Here is a 13,598-nt window from a genome sequence, read left to right as displayed (position 1 = left end):
ACACTTCCATTTCCTGAACCGAGATGCAATACCTCTCCAGCAGAGAGGCTCCAGCTAATCCCCAGCCCGACCCAATTCATAAAGTCGGGCATCCTCTCATCCATAAGCTCATCGAACCCTGACAGCTCAATGGGTATCAGGGTGTGACAAGGAAAGCACTGTGCTGGCTTCTAGCAAAGAATGGGCTGAGAATGGAAGGCCTAGAGCTTTATTTCCAAGAGAGTCTCATAGGCACATCCCTGGTGATGCTCATACAAACACACGTTTCCCAGGAAGGTACAGTCATAGTATTTTCATTAAACATATTTAAAATTTTGAATATTTTAAAACCTTGTAACAGAGTGCCCTTTGAAGTGGCAATATCTGCTTATATCCTGCAATATCAATTAAATTATTATATATGAAACAAATGCTAACCATCAAAATTGGCACACGTCCATAAGCTAAGAGCATTTCTTACAATTTAAATTTTAATACAGGGGCTGGAACTGAACACAGACATGAGCTATGGGAATTTAAACCATCACCAAGAACAGTTACCTGAAACACAGGATGCTTTATTTTAGCAAACAAGAAAAATAAAACACCATGGAAAAGAGCAATAAGAGGCATTCCTATATATCCCAACATTTAGTATGGGAACAAACCCAAAAAGCAGCAAGAGGCTTTCCAGTCTACAGGATTCCTGTATCTTAGGACACAGAATTGAATATACACCTGGGACTAGCCTCTTATGGAATACTAAAACCACATTTCAATCCCTAGAATTGTCAGATCCTCAAACCAATTTGCCCTCCACCACTATATGCTTAGCTTGGTATAATAACCAGTCGAGGCCTCCCTTTTGATCTTGTTCCACTGTCCATTAGCATTAGAAACAGCATAACAGAATCTTTCATCTCCTTTACCTAATCAAGAGAGCCTGTGGCCTGAGGCGCCCATGATACACTCCAGGAAACACAGTTGGACATTTCTTTCAAAATGACTCTTACTTTCTTCTCCAGTCTTACCCAGACTGGTGCTAGTGTCCCTGCCTCCAAAGTCTCTGGGCTCAAAGGTATCCTGCTCCCACATAACTCTTCGCCCCAAAGTGCTTTTCATCACTTTCTTTGTTTAGGGACCTCCGCTGGTACCAGAGTCTGAACTACGCCTGCCTCCCAAGGTCCTCCACCATTTGACTTTCCCCCAGCCCCTCCATTTCCCTCTATATACTCTTCATTCAAGCAGCTCTGGCCACCCCACTGCTCTCTGTCTTTCCATCTGCCTATCAAAATTGTACTCATCCTTTTCAAGTTCAGAAGCAAATTCATGACCCAACTCTAAGTACTGCAACGGACTGTATGACGTGCACTTCTGTGTAACACAAATACCTTCTTACTTACTCTCCCTTCCTTCATAACTGGTTACTTTATAATGTTTATAACCTATGTATCTTTGTAAGTGCTCAAATCTTTTGTAGAAAGGGGGTATAAACAAACATTAATAAAAACTTACCCTCTCAAAACTCAAATGAAGCCCCATTTTCTCATTACTCTACTACAGCGACCACTTCCTCCTATGAAAATTACTTTAGCCACAAGATTTAGCAATTAACTGGTTTCATCTAATAATTACAGGAACATTAGTTCCATTGTCCACTACCCCTAATCTACATCTAGATGGTAATCTCCTTGAAAATATGACCCATCTATTATGCTTTGTTTTACTGTAGTTACCAAGCACAGTGAAGACGCATAGTACTCCTGCCTTAATTTAACATTTTAATTCTTTACAGTCTCTTGGGCTTAACTGTTACAAAATTTCTTATATTAATATTTAAATTACTGCCTGCCACAGTGCACACACAAGTTTGTCAAGCCAATAATAAAATGATTTGACTTTCTTTCTACCCATATACTCCATTTACAGCCTTAAGTGAAACTTTCTAAAATTTTATATGAAGTGGCTAGATCTAGTTAAAACATTTAGAGGAATACTCACATTACAAAGCACGTGATTCAGTGATTGGCCCGTAATGGCACAAAAATTTTCCACAAAAATTCGAGGTGCAGAAAATACTCGAAGAACTTTTTCATCCGCTCCAGATACAAACTGAAACCTACTGATCATTGCCAAACATTTCAGGTCATATCCATGTATCTGAGGCCTTGCAATTTCATGCCAGGTCACCTGGGTATCAAAAAAAGATAAACAAAAATGATCACGCATTTCAAAAACTGAATTCTTTTCAACAAGCAAAATATCAGACACAAAATCATTCATTATGCCATGGAAATGTGACCATGGGACAGATTCATCCATGCTGTTCTGTTTATCAACAGGTCAATACTTTTTATTGCTGAGTAGTATTCCCTTGTACAGCTATACCACAACTTGTTGATCTATTCACCTACTTACAGACATCTGGGTTGTTTTCCAGTTTTTGTCTTACTGGAAAAAGTCACAAATTTTCGTGTATAAGTCTTTGCATGAATATATTTCTCTTGGGTAAATATTACCTATGGGTACAATAACTGGATGATGTGGATGTATATTTAAATTTTTAAGAAACTGCCAAATGATTTCCCAAAGTGGCTGTACATTTTACAATCCCACCAGCAGTGTATGAGAGATCCAGCTGCCCACACCCTCCCTCATCAACACTTGTGCAGTCAGCCTTTCAACTGTAATCATTCTAATAGGGGTGTCATGGTATCTCATTGTAGCTTTAATTTGCATTTCCCTAATGACTAATGAGAATCTTTTCCTGTTCTTATTTTCCATCCATACATCTTCTTTGGATAAACATCTTTTGCCCCCTTTTTTTAAAAAATGGATTGTTTTCTTATTCCTGAGTTCCAAAAAGTTCTTTATATACTCTAGATAAAAATCTTTATCAGGTATGTGTTTTGTAAATACTTTCTCCCAGTTTGTGACTTTGCATTCTCCTGACAATGTCTTTCAAAGAGTAGAATTTCACATTTTGGTAAAGTCTGATCTATTGATTTTTTTTTAAAGGATCGTGATGAACAACAACTGAGTTATACTGATAACAAATTACCAAGAGCCACAGAAAACCACTCCAAAATTATTTGCCTTGTTTTTTACTTGACTATAGTGTTGCTCCCAATGTCCTCAACTCTATCAATATTAATCTACCACATGCTGCTGAAACAGAAATGTCAGTGGCCAATTTCATTAGCTTCATAGACTGACCCAGAGTCAGTTCCATGAATTTTTATCAGAAACTGAAGCTGACTATAGTTTCTCTGAGTATACAGTTCAATGGTTTATCAGTGGTAAAGTTTTATTGTGGTTTTTTAAAGCTCAGGGCCAAGCCTGAAAAGTTCCTTGAACAAAAACTGGTCTCAACCACTATTATGTAACACTATATGATGTTAGAAATTAGCTGTTACTACAGACTTGATAGTGTTTCTTTCTTTTTTTGGCTGCGCCACGCGGTCTCTGGAACCCTAGTTCCTTGACCAGGGACCGAACCCAAACCTGAGCCCTCGGCAGCGAAAACAGAGTCTCAGCCACTGGACCCTCAGGGAATTCCCTTGTTAGTGTTTCCTAATGAATTAAACCTAAAATTACAAGGTATTATGAGAACTTTTATGTGGAACTGAAGTAAACACATTTTGACAGCTAACATTTTAATTGTCTGAATTATAAAGAATATGTGTATGCTTAAGTTTCCTTTAACTGAAATACAGTTGAAATAAAATGTAATGTTATGTTAGTTTCAGGTGTATAACATAGTGACTCGACATTTAAATACATTGCAAAATCGTCAACCATGGTAAGTCTAGCAACCACCTGTCCCATTACAAAGTTATTACAGCATTATTGACCATATTCCTTATGCTGTATATCACTCTTATGACTTATTTATAACTGGAAGTTTGTGCCTCTTAATCCCTTCACCTATTTCACCTGGCTTCAAACCTCTGGCAAACACCCGTTTTTTCTTTGTATCTATAAGTCTGTTTTCACTTTGTTTGTTTTTTAGATTCCACATATGAGATCATAAGGTATTTGTCTTTCTCTATCAGACTTATTTCACTCAGCACAATATCTTCTAGATCCATGTTGTGATAAATGGCAAGACTTCATTTTTTTTCCATTTTTAAAAATTTTTTATTTTTTAATTTTATTGAAGTAGTTGATCTACAATGTTGTGTTAATTTCTGCTGTACAGCAAAGTGACTCAGTTGTGCATATATTTCAGACTTCATTTTTTTAACAGCTGAGTAATATTCCATTGCCTATATACCACATCTTCTTTATCTACTCATCAATGGACACTTAGCTGCTTCCGTATCTTGGCTATTATACATAATGCTTCAATAAACAAAGAGGTGAATACATTTTTTCTAATTAGTGTTTTTGTTTTCTTCAAGTAAATACCCAGAAGTGAGACTGCTAGATCATGGGGTGGTTCTGTTTTTAATATTCTGAGAAACCTCAATACCATCTTCCACAGTGGCTGCACCAAACTTACATTCCCACCAACAGTGCAGAAGGACCCCTCTTCTCCACCTCCTGGCCAACATTCATTATTTGTTATCTATTTGATGATGCCCATTCTGACAGGTGTGGGGTGGTAACTCATTGTGGTTTTGATTTGCATTTCCCTGATGATTAGTGATGCTGAGCATCTTCTCATGGGTCTGTTGGCCATCTGTATGTCTTCTTTGGAATGCTTCAGTTTTTAAGAAAATATTAAACTGTTTTCCAGAGTGGCTATACCATTTTGCATTCCCATTAGCAATGTAAGAAAGATCGGGTCACTCGGCATCCTTACAACCACTTGCTATTGTCAGTATTTTATACCTTAGCCACTCTAGAGGGTGTGTAGTGGCATCTCATCATGGTTTTAATCTGCGTTTCCCTAATGGCTAATGATGCTGCCCCACTTTTCATGGGCTCATGGATGCTTTGCAAAGTGGATCAGTCAAGTAGGAAGACATTTTACCTGTGATTGGTCTTTTCTCTTCCATGGAGCAAAAAGCCGAGTTGTCTGGTCATTACCAACAGTGATGATAAATTCTCCTTCTGGATCCCATGTTAGGTCTTGGACACCATCAAAGTGTCCTGAAATAACAATCTCTGGAGTCCACTCTCTCTGCAATGAAAGTGCTCATGACACATCAAAATAATCAAAGACCATCACTCAAAATTAAACCTGATAATACCTTCATCCCTCAGGTCTGATATGGGAAAGACCTTAGCCCCCAAGCAAGGTGAAGAGCTAAGTAAACAAGATGGGAACTTAAAGTAATAGGATCTGTTTTCCAGTCAAGTATCAATATATTAGAACTTGAACATTCAAACATGCGTTGTGTCCTTTAAAGCAGTAATCTTGGGAAAGTCCCCTCCATTCATCATTTATGACTGCCTCCTAGAACACTGCCTAACCTTTCTGTGCCTCAAGTAACCCTTCTGTAAAAGAGCTACCTAGATCATGTTTGTTATAAGAATTAGATGAATCTATATTCGTACAAGGCTGGCCCATACTAGATACTATGTGAGTATTTATCTGTCAAACTCAATGGTAGAGCACCGTGTGATGTGAGTCTGTAGATTCTGTGTGCCTGACCAACTTTCTGTATTAAGTGAAAAGAGCTGCAGGTGTAGAGGACAGAGGTTAAATCAAACATAGTTAGTCCACCTCCTGAGGGAACCTGCCTCAGCAACCACACAAACAAACAGTGAAGTGAAATACAGAAAATGTCATATGCCTGGTCCACAGAGCATCTTTTTCAACAACTCAAGTGGTGGTAAAACTTGAACTTTGGAGGAAAATTAAATTTGCATAAATAGCTAAAAGGTCATTCAAAGCCAAGTCTGATGAATACGGTCAGCTAAGCTATATTATTTTCTGGTCAAAAACATAAATAGGCTGGAACAAAGAAATGCTGTTAATTTCTTCTGTGACATAAAAACTGATTCTAAAGTTAGCTCTAATGGGAGGTTCCAAAAAGTTCTGAACAAAGTGCAGCACTTTTGACTATGGGTACAGTCCTAAAGGGCAGTGTTTGTTTTTAGAAATCACCCCTGATTGTAATAAATTTCCACTCTGGTGTGGGATGCTGACAATGGAGGAGGCTGTGCATGTGTGGGGGGCAGGGGAAAATGGGAACTCTGTATTTTCTACTCAGTTTTTCTGTAAACCTAAAATTTCTCTAAAAAATAAAGTCTAGGGACTTCCCTGGCCGTCCAGTGGTTAAGACTTAACCTTCCAATGCAGGGAGTGTGGGTTTGATCCCCAGTTGGGGAGCTAAGATCCCACATGCCTCCTAGCCAAAAAAAACAAACCATAAAACAGAAGCAATATTGTAACAAATTCAATGAAAGACTTTAAAATCGGTCCACATCAAAAAGCAAAAAAAAATCTTTAAAATAAACAAGTAAAAGTCTATAAAAAAATCACCCTAAACACTTGGTAAATAGCTATTATAAATATGAAGTCAAGTTACAAGCAAAAGTACAGTGAAATTCTGTCCTCTGGTTTGAGTTTCTCCCTACTCAGCTGATGCTTTTTTCTATGAAGGCCCTCTGAAGACCAGCTGAAATACAGCTCAAAGGAGCTCTGAACAAAATTAAGGGACTTCCCTGGTGGTGCAGTGGTTGAGAATCCACCTGCCACTGCAGAGGACACAGGTTCGAACCCTGGACCAGGAAGATCCCACATGCCACAGAGCAACTAAGCCCGTGCACCACAACTACTGAGCCTGCGCTCTAGAGCCTGCGAGCCACAACTACGGAGCCTGCGTACCACAACTACCGAAGCCTGCGCTCTAGGGCCCATGCTCTGCAACAAGAGAAGCCACCACAGTGAGAAGGCCTGCACACCGCAATGAAGAGTAGCCCCCGCTCGCCACAACTAGAGAAAGCCCACACGCGGCAACGAAGACCCAACACAGCCAAAAATAAATTTAAAAAAAAAAAGAACAAAATTACATTTATCCTAAAAAATATCTTATTTACAAGTGTCATAGCTAATGGTTCCCTGGTTCATTTAACAGTAAAAACAATCTTAAAGATCAACTCCAAATCGAAGATACAAGGGAAAAGTAAATCACTCCATATACTGAGAATTCAAATCCTCCTGCCTGACACAACTATTACAAAGCCCACAAACTAAAGGTCATGCAAATCCATGAATTTGTACTTAAGTACCACACATTAACCGATTGCACCACTGGAGCTCCATGAATTTTTACTTTATAAGGGAAGCCATTAGATGCACATTCAAAATCTGCTAACTCACATTTTGCTCTATGTTCTGACTTCTTTGATTTATTTACTTAAAATATGTAGTATCCAGTATGTACCAGGCCCTACTTCTCATACTATACCAATATTAATTCATTTTAGTATCATAAAAATCCTCTGAGTAGGTGCTATTACTGTCCACATTTTACTGATGAGGAACCGGAGACAAAAGTTCACGAATGACCTCAAAAACACAGCTAGTAAGTGCTGGGGCCAAGATTTGTGTGCTCCTACCCACTTTTCCTGCTATCTCATTTCCCCAAACCCAAAAAAGCATATCAGAATCAAATTAGAAAGAAGAGATTGGAATAATGCTGAGAGGCAGCTACATGATTAGAGGAAGATTACCCCTCTCTGAGAAGAGACTAAAAACTATAAGAAAGATCTAGAAGAGCCCAATATTTGGAGGACCATTTAGAATTACACATTATCAAGAGCCCCTGAGAGAATTAATATATTCTGTCATAAAATAACAGGTGCTTCTAATGCCCTTGTGTCAGTCATTCATTCAATAATTATCAATGGAGTACCTAGCTATCCAACAGGAAAATATCAAATTATGTTATTTTTAAGAAGACAAAGAGGGACTACCCGGGTGGTGCAGTGGTTAAGAATCTACCTGCCAATGCAGGGGACATGGGTTCGAGCCCCGGTCCAGGAAGATCCCACATGCCACGGAGCAACTAAGCACGCGTACCACAACTACTGAGCCTGCGCTCTAGAGCCCGCGAGCCACAACTATGAGCCCGCGAGCCACAACTACTGAAGCCTGCACGCCTAGAGCCCGCGCTCCGCAACAAGAGAAGCCACCGCAATGAGAAGCCCGTGCACCGCAACGAAGAGTAGCCCCCACTCGCAGCAACTAGAGAAAGCCTGTGCACAGCAACGAGGACCCAACACAACCAAAAATAAATTAATTAATTAAAAAAGAAAATTAATTTAAAAAACAAGACAAAGAAATTATACATTTTAGGAAAAACTCCTACCACAAAACGTATATAGCTTTAAGGGAGAGCTTAAACTTCCCTTATGTAAGTTTACCTACCTGCAAATTTCAGTATCTCAACAATGCTGGACAACTGAATTTTGTTCTTAGAAAAGCATGAGTTTCTTACCTAATATAACTACAGAATAAATTTACATAAAGAAGTGATGTCACCTGAACTTAAATGCCTCTACTGTGTTTCTGTAGAGAGTTATACATAAAACAACACTGTTTTCCTAGGTTTCACGTAGGATTTACTCTATCTAATCAGAAATGATTTAAAAGCACTTTTCTTACTGGGTTAGTGGCATTCTGTTTCCAAAGGTGCAGTGCTCCGTGGAAAGCATGAGCAATGATCATGGAGCCATCTTCACTGAACTGGCAATCGTAAAATCCCAGGGTATTGCCACCTACTTCTCCTACTCGAACCTATTCAACAATAGATGGAAAACAATTCATAACCAATTTCTCACAACAGAAATAACTCATTCCAGAGACTACGTTCTCACTTATTTAATGTACACAAAGAGCAAATATTTGCAGCTCAAGGAATACAGACTTGGGATTTATTGTCTAATAAACCCAGTTTTCTGTTCCTTAAGTATTCACATTTTACCTGTTCTAGCCAAACTCCTGACTCTTCATCTGGAGCCCAGAGAATCATGGTTTTATCCATTGAGGCAGACAACAATCTCATTGGCTGTTGCAGAACACCATCTAAAGAAAAAAAAATAAACAACCAATGCCTTTAGGTGATCAACAAGCATCCTGTTTGTAGATTACCAGAAAAACACAACATGGGTACTATAAGAACATTCATTGTTCCATTGCAATAGCAAAACACTGGAAACAACACAAAAGTCTATCAGTAGAAGACCAAATAAACAACTTGTGGTAATATTTAGACAATGAAATATTATACTGCAATAAAAATAAGTAAATTAGAGTTACATGAATCCAAACCATGTTAAGCTAAAAAGACAGGTCGTAAGAGGACAAAGGCATATTGATATCAAGTTTTAATAGCTGTAAAACAATACTGTTTATGGTTACATAAATGTTCAGTAAAGGTATAAAAATATGCATGAGAATAATATACACTGAATTCAGCCTCAAGGGAAGGATGAAGGGGAAAAGGTTCAGGAAAAACTATACAGGGATTCCCCAGTATCTATAATATCTAATTTATCTTTTTTTAACTGCAGCAAATATGGCATAATATAATAAAAGCTGGATGGTGTTACCTGAGCATTAATTATTGCTATTCTCTATTGTTGTCTTGGGGGAAGAACATGAGGCTGCTGCCGTGCGCACCTCTACACCCTAGCACCAGTCGTCACTCCATAGACAGAAGTTAAGGGCAAAAGAAAGAGTGGGAAGTCTTTACTTTTTCATAAATGACGTATCTTGGTATTACCAACATTGTATTTCCAAGGGTAAAGGTTCCAGTGAAGCTGGCTTGAAAGTCAACTTCCCTTAAATCCCATAAGGCCTAGGTAAAAACTTTAAAGAAAAAAAGTTAAAAGGCATATGGTAGTTTGGGCATCATGGCAGAATCATACTTCTCCCTCTTAGAAATACAATTTTCAATGGAATTGAGTGTCTAGCAGAACAGGGCTGCAGTATTACACTTTGCCAACTTGAAACTGTCTTATAGTTGAGATTTCTAATTACACTCAAAAAATATCCTCTACTTCATTTGTTCAGCTTAAAATTCTGTAAGTGAGATTGTACTGAAATGACAGCTTTGTGTGTTTTTCTTCCTACCTTTGTAAAATGAAGGCTGCCAATGAACTGCATTTACCCAGTTTTCATGACCAGCCAGCACAGTCTCCAGAGTAACTGCAAATGGTATTTTAATACCTGCAACAACAAAAAAAGGATTTTTTCCACAAAGCTCTTCTAAAAAGAACATTTTCAAAACCAGCTCAGTTGTACAATTACATCCAAAGAAAAAAAATCAGAACAGAATATGATTTATTTTCAACAAAAAGCATTCATTCTAAATTTCATTAACTTTACCCACTGTTCAAAACTACAGGACAAAAAAGTTCTAAAGATATATAAATTTTTTTTACAGTTTCACTACCTAGTCATAATAAAAATTAAGGTATATGTTCTATTTTAAATTTTCAGGGATACTCTTACACTGCATTTAAAAAACAAAAACAGGGAATTCCCTGGCGGTCCAGTCAGTGGGACTCCGCACTTTCACTGCCAAGGGCCTGGGTTCAGTTCCTGGTCGGGGAGCTAAGATCCTACAAGCCACACAGTGCGGCCAAAAAAACAAAAAAGACTCAAAAAAAGCAAAAACAGACATGCCAGCCTCCTTGCTATCCTCACTCATTTTGTGTAATAAGTCTAAAGTACCATTAAAAAAAAAAAAACACCTAAGATAAATGCAGAAATAAAGGAAGTCAAATCAGTACTGTGACCTTTCAAACAAAATAATTAATGAAAATATCACAAAAATGTTCATATTTGGAAATAGCTACTCACAATATGCTGGTTATAGTATTTCTTGGTTCTCTCCATAAACCTGTTAACAAATCTCAACTCCAATGGGCTTTACAACCAAGAAGAGTAATAACAAAGAAGAATATTCCTGGATGAAGTGTTTACTGAGGACTAATTTTATAATTTAGACACACATCCAAAAATATCTCCTTCAAATACAACATTCCAACAGGATCTACCATGGAGGATTATTGTTCTGATGCCAGACAGTGAGAAAATCAGAATTATATATACTACTCAAATATAGGGATTTAGTTATCTCTGATGAATATCCTCCAAAAAAGGTATGAATAATTCACATTAACCCTTTTGATCTTCCTATGCTAAAACTGCAAATTAAGTAATATTTTACAAACTAATTTATTGAGAAAATAACATTATTTTCAGCAATTTAAAAAAATCTCACTAACATGGTTTAGAAAGAAAATAAGTTTCATATATGAAAAATGACTTACCCTCACATAAAAATAAAAAAGGAAAAATGCATATATCAGTTTCAGCTAGGGATCTGATACTTCTGAAAACCTAACCTTCGGGCTTCCCTGGTGGCGCAGTGGTTGAGAGTCCGCCTGCCGATGCAGGGGACACGGGTTCATGCCCCGGTCTGGGAAGATCCCACATGCCACGGAGCGGCTGGGCCCATGAGCCATGGCCGCTAAGCCTGCGCGTCCGGAGCCTGTGCTCCGCAATGGGAGAGGCCACAACAGTGAGAGGCCCGCATACCGCCAAAAAAGAAAAAAAAAAACCTAACCTTCACATATGTGTGTAGTGAAACATAAGTAAATCAGCTAGGAAACCTGAGTATTGTTAAATCAAATATTTTCATTATTACTCACTTTCATTTTCTATAGTAAAAGTATTTTCTTTCAGTCTTATATTATCATCTTCCTGAGTTTCTAAAAATGTCGATTTTATATACAGCCTCCATATGCGTATCAGGCAATCTTGTGAACAGCTTGCTAGGAAAAGATCTCTACCTAATTAAAAAAACAAATTTTATTACATTTAAAACATTCTATTCTTAAATTTAAGTATAAGAGTTTTTCTTCTACAATATACACATTTCTAGATTTCCTGAAAAAATTAGACTTTGCTTCCTATCCTTCATTCATTTGACCTATATTCATTTTCAATAACACTGACAAATATACAGACAATGCTAATAAATGGTTATAGTATGTGGTATTCCTGTACAATCTACTAATTTCTACAAAGAACTTCTCAAGAACGTCTGCATGTGTAACAACTACTGTCCTCTCATAAATATCAACTTGTTTCATCCTCTACCAACCCAACTAATAGTGAATACCAGGGATAAGTATCCTCTTTTCTAATTGGGCCAATAGGAAAATGTTACATACAAAGAAAATTTTTAATTAAAACATACACGGGGGACTACCCTGGTGGTGCAGTGGTTAAGACTCCACGTTCCCAATGCAGGGGGCCCGGGTTCAATCCCTTGTCACAGAACTAGATCCCACATGCATGCTGCAACTAAGGAGCCAGAAGGCCACAACTAAGGAGCCCGCCTGCTGCAACTAAGACCCGGCACCACCAAATAAATAAATATTTTTTAAAAAAGAGGCTGCTTTGAAATTACACATACTTGTCCCCATATATGTACTTTAGCAAAATTTCATACTGACCAAAGGCTGCCCATTCCACGCCTCTTATCCAATCCTCATGTCCAGATAGAAAAAGCACTTTCTGAAACTAGTAAGATGACAAAAATGATATGACTTGATGTAAGAATTTAATATTTTCATGTATATCAGTGTCTTAATTTGGTCTCAGCCAGTCTGACTGCATTGCTTTTTTTTTTTCTTTTACTGGGAACACTATCTGATCAGACATCAGATAGAGCTCTCATTTGGGAATGAAAAATCTCATAATCATCCAAATTTAACTGAGCAATCCTGAGCAGATAATATCTGTAGTTCTCAAATACACTAAACATTCACAAGGTAAAATGACATATGCTGTGGACACAATATAGAAAAAAGCTGGGTGGCTGAACATTCACAGTCATTTTTAACTTTCTTACAAAATACAAAGAAACAAATACCTCTGTTATTAACTAAACGAGCCTAGAGTTAACCAACCCTCTTTCTGAAACTTTCCTCTAGTTTAACCACTCAAAGAATAGGTAAAGTCCAGAAGGACAAATAACCACTGCTAAGGAGGACAAAACACTACTACAGCATCTTCCTTCTCTTCTTCCCCACCTAACGACCTGTTTCCCCCAACGACTCTGGACCTGGTAGCCAAAGCAGCAGCAGTATACCTGGTGTTCAAAGAGTGAAAAACTGTTTAACCGAAGACTGCCAGAAAAGATTCTCCTATTGGATTATTTAGATTGGAACATCCTCAAAATCCTATAATCTAGAAATAATCTGTATTAAGATATGTAATTAAGCAGAACATAATTCTAGCCTCTTAAGAAACATCATTAATTACCTGATCATTTTGTTGAACAAGTAAGTGAATTTTGCAGTCATCATCGCCACAGGCTAATATTGGTACTGGTGGGGGGAAAAGAGGCATAGCTGTTAAGTATTCCATCGTATGTTATGACCATCACCTGTGCTGGATCCTAAGCTCTAGGTAAAGAATCCTGACTCCTGCTTCCCACACCACTGAACAAATAAATTGAAAGTGCTCAATAAACGTCTTTAGGAATAAAATGAATATTCTAAAATGTTCCATTAAATGGTTACTCGGCAAAGAATGACTATTAACTGAGAATACTTTCCTTAATTCTGTGTCATTTACGATAGAAGGAGCAGTAAAAAGAGAAGTTCGAGAGCAAGATGGCAGCACTTAACTATGTCAGCCA

The 13,598-nt window shown here is 37.8% G+C and overlaps 1 protein-coding gene across 3 annotated transcripts in view; it reads right to left on the bottom strand.

Annotated features, from left to right (window-relative positions):
- ELP2 (elongator acetyltransferase complex subunit 2) overlaps positions 1 to 13,598 on the bottom strand; it is a 44,242-nt gene that overhangs the window by 17,777 nt on the left and 12,867 nt on the right. For all 3 annotated transcript variants that reach the window (XM_060119758.1, XM_060119759.1, XM_060119760.1), the window contains 8 exons: positions 13,220 to 13,284; positions 12,409 to 12,475; positions 11,599 to 11,739; positions 10,013 to 10,108; positions 8,862 to 8,962; positions 8,543 to 8,674; positions 4,958 to 5,107; positions 1,981 to 2,169 (listed from right to left, as the gene is read on the bottom strand). In XM_060119758.1, coding sequence (XP_059975741.1) covers positions 1,981 to 2,169; positions 4,958 to 5,107; positions 8,543 to 8,674; positions 8,862 to 8,962; positions 10,013 to 10,108; positions 11,599 to 11,739; positions 12,409 to 12,475; positions 13,220 to 13,284 — 941 coding nt within the window. The remainder of the gene's footprint in view (positions 1 to 1,980; positions 2,170 to 4,957; positions 5,108 to 8,542; positions 8,675 to 8,861; positions 8,963 to 10,012; positions 10,109 to 11,598; positions 11,740 to 12,408; positions 12,476 to 13,219; positions 13,285 to 13,598) is intronic.

The sequence above is a fragment of the Mesoplodon densirostris genome, chromosome 15 (assembly GCF_025265405.1).
Source record: "Mesoplodon densirostris isolate mMesDen1 chromosome 15, mMesDen1 primary haplotype, whole genome shotgun sequence".
In the NCBI taxonomy this organism is placed as follows: Eukaryota; Metazoa; Chordata; class Mammalia; order Artiodactyla; family Ziphiidae; genus Mesoplodon; species Mesoplodon densirostris.
Note: the sequence above shows the minus strand (reverse complement) of the source record. Positions and strands in the feature narration are given on the sequence as shown.